At 41.3% G+C, this 16,338-nt stretch overlaps 1 protein-coding gene across 2 annotated transcripts in view; it reads left to right on the top strand.

The window, feature by feature from the left end:
- The window catches only part of SPATA16 (spermatogenesis associated 16), a 302,953-nt gene that overhangs the window by 173,139 nt on the left and 113,476 nt on the right, over positions 1-16,338 (top strand). For both annotated transcript variants that reach the window (XM_020980514.1, XM_078147301.1), the window contains exon 5: positions 13,527-13,611. In XM_020980514.1, coding sequence (XP_020836173.1) covers positions 13,527-13,611 — 85 coding nt within the window. The remainder of the gene's footprint in view (positions 1-13,526; positions 13,612-16,338) is intronic.

The following is a 16,338-nucleotide window of genomic DNA, read 5'->3' as shown; positions in this document are numbered from 1 at the left end:
TGTATAGCCTATGTCAGATTGCATGCCATCTTGGGGAGGGAGAGGGAGAAAAATTTAAAACTCAAAAGCTTATGGAAGTGATTGTTGATAATTCAAAATAAATTAATTAAAAATTTAAAAAATAATAATAAAATTACTGAAGGGGGGAGTCCAGTAAGATAAGGATGAAACAGCTTACTTTTGGAAAGAAATAATTAAAGAATGTGACACTGATCAATAAATAAATAAATAAAATGGTGTAATAATAAACAAAAAAAAAAAAAACACTGTCCAAAATCATCTGTCCTACAGCTTGGTGCCCATCTCAAATTGCCACATTTAGTGACTCCTGAGAGTGAGAGCATCAAAAGATGCTCCTAAAATATGAATATGGAATCCGGGAGGTTGAGTCACTAACTCCATCTCTAATGTTCTTTCCCCAGCACTCTGCTTCTTCTCTAGTAGACGGTAAGCATTGATTTTGGATCCGGGGATCAGGTTTTAAACCCTGATTCTGGGACCAATTGCCACCTTTGAGCAAGTTTGGTTACTTCTCTGGGCCTAAGTTTCCTCATCTTTAGAATGTGAAGATGGATAAGCCATTCTCTCATAGATAAGTGGTCAGATGATATGAGCCAACAATTCTCAAATGGAGAATGAATTACAAACTAGTAGGAACCATATGAAAGACTCCAAACCATGGGTTCAAGCCCCTTATAAAGGAAATGAAAACCAGAACAACCACCTCGCATCCAGAAAATTGGCAAAGATGAGAATAGTCAATGCTGAAGGGATTGTAGAAAGGCAGGCACAATAATGCACTGTTGGTGCAACTATGACTTAGTACAACCATTCTAGGAAACTGAAGAGAGATCAAGAAACATGAAGACCAAAAAAAAAAAAGTCCATCGGGTCATTCTAGGAAACAATTTGGAATTATGCAAATAAAGTGATTAAAATGGATATATTTGACCCAGAGAGTCCTCTAATGGACATTAACCCTTAGGTGATCATTACCAAAAAGAATGGTTCCATATGCACCAAAATATTTATAATAGAACTTTTTGTGATAGCAAAGAACTAAAGGAAAAAATTGTAGTTTCCTGTTGATTGGAGAATAAACAAATTGTGTTGCACAAAAGTAATGAGATATTACTGTTGGAATGAATATTCCCTAGCCTTGTTCTCCCAAAGCAAGACCCTTGTTCTCCTCCCCCCTCAGGTTTCTAGGGATATACCTTTGGGTTGGGGGGGGGCGCGCCTTCCTCTGCTGCTCTGCTGACTCAAGCTCTCTCCCATTCTTGATGTGTTTCCCCCCTCCCCACTGTTAGACACCAGTGTCTAAACCTTAGTTTTATTTAGCCAGTGAACATCACTTAGTTTTTTCAAAGAGAAGTTTACTTCAAAAGTATAGCAGAAGTAGAAGTGTAGACCTTTCTCCCTAACTGCTTGATGGCATGGTCTTAGGCTCTGGGGAAAGTGGGCTTTATGCAGTGTCTATCTATGTCATCCCAGTAAGTCCATAGCATCTCTGGGATGAGTACCTAACAGTAAGCAACAATTTGCTCACTCTTCATTCTCAAAGAAGACCAATTACATCACAAGGGTGATGCCTTGACTTGCCATGTGACCTTGGGGACTCAAATCTGGACCTGCTGCCTTGGACCTAGGACTCAGTTCTCACTCCGTCAGGAAGTTGGTGGCTTCTGAGGCACCTTCCAGCTCAAAATTTATACACCCATGAATCTCCAGATCTGTAGGCACATGCCTAGAAGTCCCCTTGAGAGCCTATACGAAAGCTCTACCTCTTCATCCTTTTCCTATTTAACCTCCTTTTCCTCAAGGGCTACTTTAAGATGCAGAATTATTTTGTATTCAATTGTATTACTTTAATTACAGATTTTGGGATTATATTGATTCCACTGTTTTCCCCTGAAAATGCACACTATTTCAGCTGCATTACCTTTTCCATCCATGCCATGCTTTCCACTCACAAACTCACTCTGTTGAGGCTCTCCTCCTCACCTCTCAAATGCACAGTAATGGTTGCTTCCTAATAGTTCTTGCTGCCTTCAGGCTCTCTCCTCCCCAGCTGGACCATCCTTCCACAAATATCTAAATCATCTTCCTAATGCACAGGTCTGACCATGACACTCCCGTGACTGAAACCTTCCAGTGGCTCTATTTCAGCCTACCAAATACAATATAAACTCTTCTGCCAGCCATTTAAGACCTCCCCAGCATGTCTCTAGCTTTATCTGCTTCCCTCTCACCCTTTTTGTATCTGTTGCTTTTCTCCTCTCCTCTATGCATTTTCAGAGGCTGCTCCTCTCCTCTGCTGGGATCCCTCTCATCCTTCATAGCCCTGACAGATTGCCACCCCTTCCATCCAACCCTCCCAGACTCCCACCCCTCTTCAGGACCCCCTGTTTGAAATGATCTGTCTACATCTTCCAATTTTCCAAGAGCATTTTGTCCAGATTCCCTTTGCCCTATCTCATTCTGTCTTGCATTAGACTAATCTGTACATAATGGTCAGTTAAAAAACACCGATCCATTAAGCACTTGTTATATGATGGGCACCATGCTAGGCCCTGCAGAAACAAAGACAGAAGAGAAAGTCTCTGCCCTTGAGAAGCTTCCATTCTATCAGGAAAAATAACATATGCCCATATATATAAGGTCTAAAAATACAAGTTACTTTGGGAATGGGGGTGAGGACTGGCAGTTTGGAGGACCAGAAAGGGTCTCGTATAGAAGGTGGTGTTTGATCAGGGGAGACGGGGAGTTCTAAGAGGTGAAGGTGAGGAGGGAAGCCATTCCAGGCCTAGGGGCAAATGGGTAGAAATGGGAAATGGAATGTCATGAATGAGGACTGGCAAGAAAGTCATCTTGGCTGTTTACCCATATGATCTCATTTTATCCTCATGGCAACACTGGGAGATAGATATTAATAAATTAATATAATAATTAATAATAATACAAAGGAGGAAATCAAAGCAGGCTGAGGCTAAGTGACTGGTCCAAGATCACATAGCTCATAAGTGTCTGAGGATGGATTTGAGCCTAGGTCTTCCTGACTCCAGGCTCAGTGCTCTAACCATTACTCTACCGAGCTATAGCATTTACACATTGGCCGCGTCTGTCATTGCATCCGAGCCCTTTGTATTTCAGGCAGGCCCCGGAGCTGCTTGTCTGAACAGTACGAAAGCAGAGTTAAATTCAGGATTGCCTGTTTTCTTAGGTTGGTAGTCCTGTGGCTTTTTATCGCTTTCCGAGCCTAGAATCCGAATAGATAGTCTTCCCTTTTCCCCTCCTGTGATAGCACCCCTCGCCCGCCCCCGGCGCGTTTTAATTCTGTCTGTGGTTAAGGAGAGCTTTACGATCAAGACCAAGGTTAGAGAAACAGACAGACTAGATGGCTTCACTCTTAGAGGAAGAAGGGAGGGCGACCTCTGCTGGTGGCAAGCAGACCCTGAGGACGGGTCCCTGGCTGCTGCCGGCTGCCTCCTGTGATCGGACTCCAGCCAGTGATGCTCCACCCCAGAATGGTGCCGTGGGTTTCCAGCCCCCTTCATTTATCTTTTTAATATTTTTCACGCTTTCCTTGAGCCTCGGGTATTAGTTTGTTCACCTGATGCGACATCTAGGGAAAATGTCGACTCTACGTAGCCCATGCCCCTTGAGATTTATGAGACATCCCTCTGCAAACCGAGCAGACCTGCTTCGTAGCCTCCTAGATTTGCAGCTGGAAGCGACCTGAGGATCTGAACCCCTAAAAGTCTTCCCCAAAGTGGTCATCCAACTTTTTCTCCAGTGCCTCCTGAGGCAGCTCCTTCCACTTTGCACAGCTCTACTAATCAGGGAATGTTTACTTTTTTCAAGCCTAAATCTACCTTTCTGTCACTATCACCCATTGCCGCTTAGTCCTCTGAAGCCGAGCAGGAGCACGTCTCTTTCGTGGGGCAGTCCTTCCTATATTTCAGTACAGCTAACATGGCCCCCTTGGGGCTTCTCCAAGCCTTGGGAATCATCTTGCTTTCCTTCATGCCTTCCCTCTGCGTTTTTTGTTACTCCTTGTCCGTACTGGCAATGTAAGTGTATTAATTTCCTCCTTAGTCACATGAACCACGCTGATTTGATAACTAAAGCTAAGTTTATTTCCAGCTATACGGAGAGGGCTTCTCCTTCATCCCAACCTCTTCTTAACGATGCCTTCCCCAAGGGGACATTTGTCCTGCCTTCACTCTCTTTAGAAGGTTTTAAATGCCGCGACAGGTGCCCGGTCCCGTCTCTTATAAAAAAGGGCATCGAACGAGTGCTTACCAGAAGCTGAACCTAAGGGGCAGTCAGACATTTTCAGCATGACTGAGATCAGTGTCTTGGACCTTCATCCACAGCCTGGAGGGCCTTTGGGTCACAAAAGATGATAATAACAATAACAATAATAACAATAATAATAATAATAGCATTCATATAGCACTTTAAGGTTTACAATGCACTTTATAAATATTATCTCATTTGATCCTCACAGCAACCCTGGGAAGTAAGTGCTATTATTATCCCATTTTAAAGTTGAGGAAACTGAGGCCACCAGAGGTTAAGTGACTTGCCCAGGGTCATATAGCTAGTATGTTTCTGAGGCCATATTTGAACTTAGGTCTTCCTGACTGCACACCCAGCACTCTATTCACTGAGTAACCTAGCTTAAACACAACTCCCAGGATAGCAGGGTCACTGCCCAGTGAACCCAGGTTCCCCATACTTGATTCCTGAGGAGTCAGGAGGAGTCAGAAGACCATGGAGGGTTTGCTTCTCTCTTCAGATACGAATGCTGAAGGCTCTTCACTGGATGAGAAGGAGCCAAAGTTTTTATAGCCAGTACAGAGCTAACCGAGTTGCCTTGAGATGTCTAGGAAAAGTAGAATATTGGAGGAGAAGAAGCATTGACTTAGAAGTCAGATGATACGTGTTCAAATCCAGCCTCGTCACTTACTACCAAAATGATTTTGGAGAAGTCATTTAATGTCTCTGAGCCTCAGTTGCCTCTTCTGTAAAAAGGAGGAGGTTGGACCAGATGACTTCTAAAGAATTTCCAGCCCTTTATCTGTGACCTTGAAATAAAAATGTGCCATAAGATGATAAACTACCTGGTTCAGAAGGGCCTTCTGAGCCCATTGACTGTAAGTCATACTGTCTGTGCAGAGAAAAGTCCTCTAGGACAGGGTGTCACCCTCAAATTGAAAAATACCTGCAGGGGTGTGTTGACTTAGAAAACCACAAATCAACATTACAAATATTGTATTGTACTTTTATTTATTTTGATAGATATTTCTCAATCTCATTTTAACCTGGTTCAGACCCACTAGGGTTGGAATGCAGCCAAGGAGCCTCAAGTTTGACACACATACCCAGAAAGGGGTCATCAAGACTCGCTTAAATACCACCAGTGATGAGAAGTTCACTACCTTTGGAGGCAAGCCTTGTACCATCTCCCCTAACACACATACATCTTCCTCTTGCTGGAAAAAAAAATCCTGAATCCATGATCTCAGATGAGCACTGTCGTCCCTGACATAGAGGCACCAGGAAGGTGTTTATTCAGGACCTGCTGTAACATACACACTCTGATAGGAGATCATCTTTGCTCTTTCCAATGTGTTATTTGTGTTTAAGCTTCTGTGAATTTGATAATTCAGTTCTTATCTCCATTCCAGTTACACAGGCTACAATCTTTCATGTTTATGTCTGCCAGAGAATAGCAGACCCATATTTACTTCCAAAAGGCAATTACTTTTCCAACAAATCATAAGTCAATTAAAACTAGGAAGATATGAGTGTGTGATGCAGCCAGCATGGGAAACAGATAACTCTGCTGGGAAATGGCAGTCCTGGGGTGAGAGGACTGGCCTTAAAATCAAAGAGCTCCGGGTTCAAATCTTGCCTGACTCTTACTAGCTGCGTGAACATGGACAGATCAGTCAATGTCTCTGAGCCTCAGTTTCCTCCTCGTTTAAATGGAGATAAATATATCTGTAGTGCTTATCACATAGGGCTGCTGTAAAGCTCAAATGAGATGGTATATCCAAAGATCTGTGCAGATTTTAAATGTAATAAATGTCTATTAGTGTTATTTAGAGGCTGTAACAGTCCATAAGCTAAAAGGAAGGGAGCTATGCAACGTCAACACTAGTTGGATGAATGAGAGTACTATATATTGGAAATTTAGCCTAGAAAAAGTTTTAACCCAGTTCTGGACTCCACCACTTAGGAGCTAGGAAGATACCTCAGTATTGAAAAAGGAGGGCCTATGAAGGGAGTGCAAAGGAACCTAGAGTCATTTAATTAACCTGGGGAAGAAGAAATTAATATCTGACTTCAAGGAAACAAAACATTACTAGACAGTGGTTGAGAACTATCAGCTCTCCATCAACAGGGAAAGACAGAACAAAAGGAAATGCAGAAGGAGGAAGTTAGGACCAAAGAACTCAAGGACAAATGAGGAGAGCAGGAAAAAAAGAGGTCTCTAGACCTCTAGAGGTCTCTGAAAGAAAGAGATTCTCACCCTTCTCATCTGAAGGATTTAAGTGGGATTGCGGCTAAAGGCAAAGTGATGAACTGAAATACTTCCCAAGGTCCCCTCTGGCCCTGCAGGTCTGGTATCTCCAACTGCATGAGGCTTGCCTTTTGTTTTCATATGTCTTATGGCTTTACCCCACCATGTGGCCTGACTGGGGGGAGGGGGTGGGAGAGACAGACAGACGGACAGACAGACAGAGAGACAGAGACACAAAGAGGCAGAGAGACAGAGGGAGAGAGAGACAGAGAGAGACAGAAACAGAGAGACACAAAGACAGAGAGAGATAGACACAAAGAGACAGAGAGACAGAGCCAGAGAGAGAGAGAGAGAGAGAGGGAGAGCACATTTTGGAATTTGATGGAGAATCTCTCCACTACATATAATCTTACAATTGCATGGTTACTTAACAATATTTAAGCTTTTAAAAAATGACAGTGTGTATATGAGCTCACTGGAATCCTTTCATCATACTGATTTAGGAGATAACTCACCTTATGGGCTGGCATCACGTGAGCAAGAAGGCTTTGACTGTACACAGCTCTCACGTTCTGGGGATAGATTTGACCCATGGTAAATTAAGCTCATGTTCTAATGAGGTTCTATTGTGTATCCCTTTGAATACAGCATTGTGAGCATTTGTGTTTAATAGACCATAAATTCATAGATTTGTAGTCATCCAGTTCAATCTCCTTTTAAAGAGGAAGAAATTGAGGTCCAGAGAGTTTAACTCATGGCCCAGCACCCCAAGCTTTGGTTGTCCGTGTGCCAAGTCTAATCTTGGAGATTTAAGCCTAATCCTTGGAGTCCTGTGCCAAGGAGATGCTGCTGCACCATACAGTCATGTTCCACAATAAGAACCGAGCTCCAGGAAAATCCCACATCACCAAATCATTGCTCTACCAGACACCAAGAGATACTCAGAAGGACCAAGCTCTCTGTGGTACTCAGAGAGCTGCTAACTCTGATGTCTAGCCCTGACCTCTCTTGTGCTTCCTAGTAGTGACCTTGGTAGCCTAGGAGTGTGCTCTCCATGTTTTTATCCCACTCATGGCTACGGCCCCTACCTGATGAGAAAACCTATCCCTCCCCTTTTGGCGCTATATTACCATCCAAGGCAGGATATGAACCCAGGTCCTATGACAGCAGAGCTAGTGTTCTTTCTATGGTACCATGCTGTCCGAACACACTTTGAAAAGCGCAATGTGTCTTAAGCACCAATCTTGTACAGTAAGCATAAAAGGAGCGTCAGCCCTATATTAATATGACTGCATAGGAGCAATCATTCTTTGAAGATACATGACAGTTGATTTGTTTCAATTACTGTATGTCTTTGTTGCAAATAGGGTTCTGATGGTGGTAGGGAGGTGAAGAGTCACTCAGAAAGTGTGATAGTGTTGTTAAAAAAAATCAACATCAATAAAAACCTATTTTATAAAGATATTGTCAGAGGGTATCATGTTAAAATAATTCAAAATTAATTTTATATACACCGCACATCAAAACAATGTCTTCCCAGGCCCTCTCGGCGTCAGCATTAGCATCCCATTGCCTGTCCTCAGCACTCAGTCTCAGGAATAGAGTGCTGAGCTGGATCCTCTCGTGGACGAGTAAAATAAATAGGGTTTGTGGGGCTCCTCCCTCCCCTCAGAAGCTTTCGCTAAAGTGGATAATGTTGATGTGAAAAGACACTTTGAAGAAAGGTTGGACATCAGCAAGCGCTTAGGATATTGTCTAGTGGGCCCCTGGGAGAGATGAGGGAGGTAGTGGAAGGGGAAGGCCAGGGCGACTGGATGCATTAATTAGAGAACTGGGGCCATGTTTGTGGGACCCTTGGGAATTCAGTTGATGGGCAACCCTAGCGTTTGCTCTTGTCAATTCCACACGGGGTGATGATTTGCCTCCTCCTGCCGTCCCTCACCAACTAATCAAACCAGGGGTTTGCTGCCACGGAACAGAGGGCCAGGGAGTGAAAAGGAAGCAGGAGGCAAAATTAGGGAAAAAAGAGAAGTGTCTGGCAGAAGGGGCATCCTCCCTCCCCCTCCAAGGAGAAACTACCAGGGCTACAATTCAGTCAATCAGCGAGCACTCACACTCACGGAAAGCAAGCCAGACTTAACAACAAATTTTAATGAGGAATTGAGAAGTTGGCTTGAACCCTAACTCCACCACCTACTAACTGTGTGACATAAAGCAAGCCTCCAGGAGCCTGTTTCTTCAGCTATAAAGTCAGAATAGTGATGCTTCCCATATCACTCAATTAAGCAATCAACTTATACTTGTCAAGTACCCGTTCTGTGCCAGGCACCCAAGTGCCCGTCCTCAGGGAGCTTATATTAAGCATCTAATGAGAAGAAAGTATATGAAGCTCTTTATAATGCTTACGTTCTATCATGAGGCTTGCTATAAGCTGTGCGTTTAGCCCCAGCATGGGCAAAGTGGTAAATACATTCAATCAGTCAACCAATCAGCAAGCATTTATTAAGCACCTACTATGTGCTAGGTGCCAGAGATGAAAAGACAAAGAATAAAACCATCACACTTTGATAGGTACTTACATTCTAATGGGAAAAAAACAAGTGCATATAATATATATATATAACATAAATATAAAGCAAATAAATATTGGCATTTATTTATATATTAGTGTATCTAAAGTATTTATATATTAATGTTTCATAGATGTATATATGTTATTCTATTATTATACATTAATTACTATACATTAATTAAATATAAGGGAGCTTTGAGAGGAAGGGCAGTAGCAATTGGGAGATCAGAAAAGCTGATGGTAACATAGGTGGTAATTAAGCTGAGTCTTGAAGAGAGGGACCCTCTAAGGCAGAGGGGAGCATTCCAGGTATGGGATATAGCTATCATGAAGGCACAGAGACTGGAAAAATGAGAGTGCTGTTCGTAAGGAAAAGAAAATAAGGCAGATGTGACTGGATCACAGCATGCAGGATGGGGAGCAGTGCCCAAAGAGGTCGGCAAGAGAGGTTGCCTTCTTGGGAAAAGAGCTAAATAGAAAAGTTTGTATTTTATCCTCAAGGCTAAATAGGGAGACACTGGAACTGATTGGGTAGGGAAACAGCAAGATCTGTGCTTAGGGAAAGGCACATTGGCAGTGGTGTGTGAGATGGGCTGGGGAGGGGAGAGAGTTGAGTCAGGAAGGCCAGTTAGGAGGATGTTAAACACATCCAGCCAAGAGGTAATGAGGACTTGAACTAAGATGGTAGCTCTGTGAGTAGAGAGGATGGGTTGGATCTAAAAGACGTTGTGAAGGTAGATGAGAGTCCTCAAGTGACTGGTTGATTAGGGATAAAGGAGAGTGAGACATCAACAATACAATGTTCCCTAAGCTTAAATTAGGAATTTTTAAAAATTAAAATTAGGAATTTCTTTTTTCAAATTTGATTTAACAAGCATTTTGTTAAGCACCTTCCATATGCAAGGCATTGGGCTAGGTAATAGGAGAAGAAGATTTTTTTAAATGACAAACGTTAACTGCCCTCAAGGAGCTTACATTCTAGTTGGAGGCATGACATGTAAACAAGTGAGAAATACAAAATATGTTCAAAATAATAACATTTTTATTTCTACCATAGCAATAATCCCTAAAACCCAACCATTTTGACTTATTGTTTTATTAGTGTCAAATTACCTTCTCTCATCTTCCAGCTTCATAATTCTTCCCATTTGGTCTTTTTGTTTCATTGTTTTGTTATGCCTTTTCAACTACCTGAATTTTCTAGTCTCTCTAGATCTCTTGGTCCACTAATACTGCAACCACGAACTGCAATGTTCTTGCATAGGCTGAGCTAGGAACACGTATAACTTAGAACTGAAATAGTCTTTGGCTGGGACGTTTGAATTCTGGCATCCTATTAATGTCTGACAACAAACAGCAAACGAATAAACTGTACCAGCGATCCTTATTGTGCCCTCAGCCTAATTATTTATTTATTTAACTGATAACCAGAATCTTTATTAAGGATGGTTTGTTGAGCAAACCCAGAGGCCCAGAGTTCCAGCTGACAACAGCTACACAGACAAAATGGTGGACACAAGATGGCAATGTGGGACACCAACAATCTGTAAATTTATGAGATTCTGGTTTTTTAAGAACAAATTTTCAACCCAATACGTGAATCCCTTAAGCTTATCATTTGAGTAAGCAATTAGTGTAGAAAAAATGTTAGAGGCATCTACCATCTTTTCCCTCTTCTTTAGTTTTATTGATGTCTTTTGCTTTCTATCATACTTATAACTGATATATCACTCCAGACATCCCTCCCCACCAAACCATCCTTTGGACCAAAGATTTTAAAAGTCTTAAGGTGGAGTCTCCTGTACCAGAAATTTCAAATTGAAAAATAGTCAAACCAGCCAATATGCAAACAACACATGATGGCCTGAACTTTCTAATAAAGAGCGAGAAGTACATATTCTGATCTCTTCTTTTGGGTCAAACTTCACTATTTTAAATAAGCAGCACTAAGTTTAATTTTGTTGATCTCTCCATTAACATTGTGATAATAGCTATGAATGCTGTTCTCCTGGTTCTGTTTACCTAACCTTTCATCAGTTTATAAGAGCCTTGCCATCTTTCTTTGAATCCCTCATATTCATCATCATAATACCCCATTACCTGTATGTATCACAATTTGTTGAGCTAGTGAAATGTCAATGGAATTGATAACAGTAGCTAAAATTTATATAGTGCTTTAGGGTTTCTGAAGCACTTCATGGATAATCTCTCATTTGATTCTCACAACAACCCTGTAAGGTAGATACTATTACTTTCCCCATTTTACAGGTGAGGAAACTGAGGCTAGAGATGAAGGAATTTAACCAGAGTCACAGAGCTAATAAGTGTCTGAGGTAGGATTGGAACTCAGATGTTCCTGCTCTAAGTCAGGATCTCCATCTTCTACATCACCTAGGAGAAAGATAGCAGGTTGGATTGCATTTGGAAAATCAGTCAGCAATTTCAGTGATGCCCAATCTTTCTGCCCTTTCTGCAGTAGAATTCTTCCAAGTGATTTTGACATTCTCCGAGCTCTGAAGTGGACCTACCTTTCTCCTGTTACCTGTGGGATTCAGACATGCACAGTCCCCAGTACGTCTTAAGTGCCCCCACTCTCTCTTCCGAAAGTTTTTTTTAAAATTTTGAATTTTAAATGGATAGTTTCATTCCCAAGTCTAACTAGTTGGCCACATCTACTGCATCCTGGTCCATCACCCGGCCTCTTGATTCTTATCTTGCCACTAGATTCTGATGACTGCGGAGGAGAGAGTGAAGCGAATGACTTTATTCAGCTCTGCCACATTCAAACCCAATTCACTTGAAAGTCAAGACATCACCCTCCTGATGTCATTGGTCCTCTTCAAAAACGAAGAAGGAACAACAGGAAGGGGGGGGGGGGAACACATCAATGCTTCATTTTCTTAATTCTAGGGCCAATTCCAAAATGATCATTTTTCCTTCCATTGGTGTTTTTTCAATTTTTATCTTCTGGGGCAGGTGAGAACAACCCAGACTTTCTAAGGATTTCACCTCATCCTTAGATTTGGAACTAGAACAGGAAGGCGCCTTAGACGTGATGCACTCAAACTCCCCTTGCTACTAAAGTGAGGAAGGTGAGACTGAGAGGGAGGAGCCATAAATGACTTCCCCATGGTCTCCCAGGCATTTTCAGAACCTGAATCTGAGCCCAGATTTTCCTGATTCAGAGTCAGCACCCTAGCTACTTACACTACACCATCCCCAGCTGAGTTGTAATGGGGCTATGTCTGAGACGCCTGTATTTAGGGAGGGAAGTTTTCAAATTCAATTTACAAGAATGTCAAGAAACAACACATTTCTGCAGACCAAGATAAGGAAAACATCCAGGGGTACACATTGATAGCTCTACTTCAATAAATAAACTTTTGGAGCTTGTGATTAGGCACACGGGATTATTATATGTTTAATTGGCTAACGTGACAATTTGGAATTACTTCCAGTCACATTTAATTGGATTTGGAATCTCTAGAGAAAAGAAATAGAGAGGCCTAGCAGAGAGGCAGCCATAAAAGCAAAACGTTCTTCCAAATTGCATTCAAACAACGCATTAATATCCATTTCATGATAGTTGTTAAGCCCTTCCCCCAGCTCCCTTAATCCCCCCCTCCCCCTCCCCCAGTCTAATGAGAGGAATGCAATGGTTGTAACAAGTATTCTGGATACTGAAACAGATTCAATTAGAGACAAAGATGTTGGGGTGGGGGAGGAGGCTGGTGAGATTTTTTTTTCTTGGAAATTTCTAAGGAGGCTTAATTTAATCAAAAACAAACAAGTTTCTACTTCAGCAAAGAGAGAGATATGCTTAAAGCCTGTGTTTCAGTTAGCCATCTATGCCGTTATAACTTTGAAGGCATTTCAGTTTATAAAATGGAATTTAGTCCCCAAATGCTCTAAAGTTTAATAAGAAGCAACTGAAGCAAAGCCTTCTCTTGCAGCTTCTAAATATTTGTATACTGTATAAATAGAAGTAAAAAAAAACCAACTAAGAGAAGCATACACTGCTGCTTTAGGCCTACAGGTCAGCAGAATATCAATACAGATATCAATCAATAAATATTAATTAAGTGCCTACAATGTGCCAGGCATTGTGCTGAGTGCAGCGGGTACAAAGAGACAAAAGACAGTACCTGCCCTCAAGGAGCTTACAATCGAATGAAGGAGAAAACATGCGAACAAATAGAAAGCAAGCTATATTCAGGATAAATGGGAAATAATTAACAGAGGTTGGGCACTGGAATTAAGAGAGGTTGCAGAAGGATTTACAACTTATTTAATGTGATGGCAATGCAAATATTTACTTTTTGTAATTGCTGTATTCAATGCACTGTTTCCTGTGCTAGATTTGGGAGCTTGTCATTTGTTTTATGAATTTGTTTCTCTTTCTTTGTGTTTGCCCTTCAGGAGTGCCATGATCGCTGATTATATGTACTGGTTATCAGGAGGAAGCGAGCAGTATGTCAGCAAACTCATCAAGTTGTACTGGCAGGTAAATCTTCGAGTCTGACCCTCCCCCAGGGAGGGGGCCCCCTCATTCTAGAACCCAAGGGAAAGATGGGGCCACCAGAAAGGTAGCCCTGGGCACAGCAGTCATAAGGATGCCACCTTAGGTTAATGTAGGTTTAAGGAAATCATTTTTCTGAAACTAATTTTGAAGGAAAAATTAAGGTCACCCACCCCTGGGCTCCAACTTTAATTAAATGAGATGCTGACACCTTCATAAGGATCCCAAGAACACTGTTCCTGATGCAGGCACTCATAGTGGTGTTGCGTGACCTTTGAAGATCTGAATGTGATATTTTCCCAAATTCTAATTGCATGATAAACTGCTGTGGGGAGTGGGGGAGGGATGGTGGTGATTTCAAAGAAATAGAGAAAGGTTGTAAAAATGTATTTATTCTTTGGGTATTTGTTTACTGGTTTTAGTTGTGTAATGTCTATCATAACTAGGAATTTTTGTGCCTGGGACAAGGAGTGTAAAGTCTCACTGCCCCACAATGGGGAAATAAGAGTCCTTTGCATGCCAGCCCAAGGCTATTCCATAAGGCTCATGAGAGAAGGAGTACAATTACAGGACTAGGCAACCACAATTTGATAATTTTCTATTTCAACTAATCGTACTTGCAAACTAGTGCTAAGCTCAGATGTTTCCATTCTGCTGAAGGAAAGACAGAAAGTACCCATTTATTACCTCTAAACTCAGGGCCCTGGGACCAACCTGAACCCTCAGCCTTAGGTACAATTCTATTCTTTCTCTCCCAAGCCATCAGTGCTTTTTTTAATATGAAGAGCCCTTTGAACATCTAAACATTTCACAGAGCCTCCCTCCCCCCACGATAATTGTCATTAACATCTGTCAATTGAGAAAATACAAAAATATGTGGTGATAAAAAGCTACTATGAATTCAGTAGCACTTATAAATGAAATTGTATTTTAGTGATAAAAAGAGCATCAGCATACATTTGAAAAAGAATAATACCTATACATGAGAGAGAGAATCACAGATTCTCTCAGAGGAGAAACTTCAGAAGTCATCTAAACCAAGAATTCTTGACTTTTTTTGTGTGTCCTGAAGCCTTTTAGCACTCTGGTGAAGGCTACAGACAGACCCTTTCCTAAAACGGTGCTCTTCAATGTATAAGATAAAATATATAAAATTACAAAAGAAACTGACATATTGAAATACAGTTATTAAAATATTTTTGAATTAAGTTCATGGACTCCAGGTTAAGAACCTCTTATCTAGTCTAGCCCATATGATGTACATTGGAGACAGCTCCCAAGTCCCACTGACTCTCATATGATACAATTCCAAGACCCCTCATCATCCTCTGGATGGATCTCTTCTGGATGCTTTTAAGATGGTCAGTGTCCTTCCTAAAATATGGCATCGAAAACTGAACACCTTCATTATTTGGTCTCCAAAAGATAGACATGCAAGGGCCATAGGTTGAACATCACTGTTCTGCACTGTTAGAGCCAAAAGCAAACTTTCTTTCCATATCCTGGGGAATGAATCATCTGTCTCCAAATAGATTTAATTATGTATGACTATTATCTACATTTGAGGGGCATTAATTCAATGTAAGTTGAGCCATTTTTAACTTACGAAGAGTGAAATATACTTGAATATGTACACATGTAGATAAGAGTAAACTGGGCTCTTCCATTAGACTGTGAGCTCCTTGGGAGAGCAGCAACTGGTTTTTGCCTTTCTTTGTATCCCCAGCACATAGTAGGCACTTAATAAATGTTTATTGACTGACTATAATCCTCGATTCTTTTCTGATCCTTTTTCCTTTTTTCCATTATTCCATGATTAACTCCTAGGATCCTTATTGTACTGCCACTGCAGTCATAACAATTTACCTTAAGGCACAGAGAAAAGGGAATCAGACAGAAACATTTGTGTTCAAGCCCTACCTCTGATACATACTAGATGTGTGACATTGGGAAAGTCGCTTAACCTCTGAGTGCTTTAGGTAATTCTCTCAGACCAAAAGTTACAGAGATGTTGAACTTCATTGATAGAGAGAATTTCCATACCGGGAACTTCTATATACCAATGAAGTCACAGGGTAGTCCTGATACGTATATGTGTCTTAAGTGACTTGTTTAAGGTCATTTATGTAGAACTAACAGAGATCAGATTTGATACAGATCTTACTGACTCTAAATATAATATTATTTCCACTACTTTCCACTGCTTCTACCTAGAGATTTTCTCTCCTCTTCTCTACAAGTCCAGTCCTCCCTATAACTGCCATACACACCTGTCTTACCAATTTCTAACCAACACACAATTAGCTTTGTTATGAGATGAAACTCCAGGGCTTTTTGTTTTAGTATCCTCCAGTTCGGTGAAGAAGGAGGAGGAGAAGGGAAAAAAAGAAGTGGAGGAAGGAGGAGAGGAAGAGGAAAAGAAGAAGAAGGAGGAGGAGGAGAGGAAGAGGAAAAGAAGAAGAAGAAGAAGAAGAAGAAGAAGAAGAAGAAGAGGAGAAGAAGAGGAGAAGAAGAAGAGAAGAAGAAGAAGAAGAAGAAGAAGAAGAAGATGATGATGATGATGATGATGATGTTGATGATGATGATGAATATTTTATAGCACTTTAAGGTTTGCAAAGTGCTTTACATATGTTATCTAATTTTATCCTTGCATCAGTCCTGGGAGGTAAATGCTATTAGTATTATTTCCGTTTTGCAGATGAGGAAACTGAG

The sequence above is a fragment of the Phascolarctos cinereus genome, unplaced genomic scaffold, assembly GCF_003287225.1.
Source record: "Phascolarctos cinereus isolate Bilbo 61053 unplaced genomic scaffold, phaCin_HiC Scaffold_7;HRSCAF=346, whole genome shotgun sequence".
Taxonomy (NCBI): Eukaryota; Metazoa; Chordata; class Mammalia; order Diprotodontia; family Phascolarctidae; genus Phascolarctos; species Phascolarctos cinereus.
This window is presented reverse-complemented; position numbering and strand designations above follow the sequence as displayed.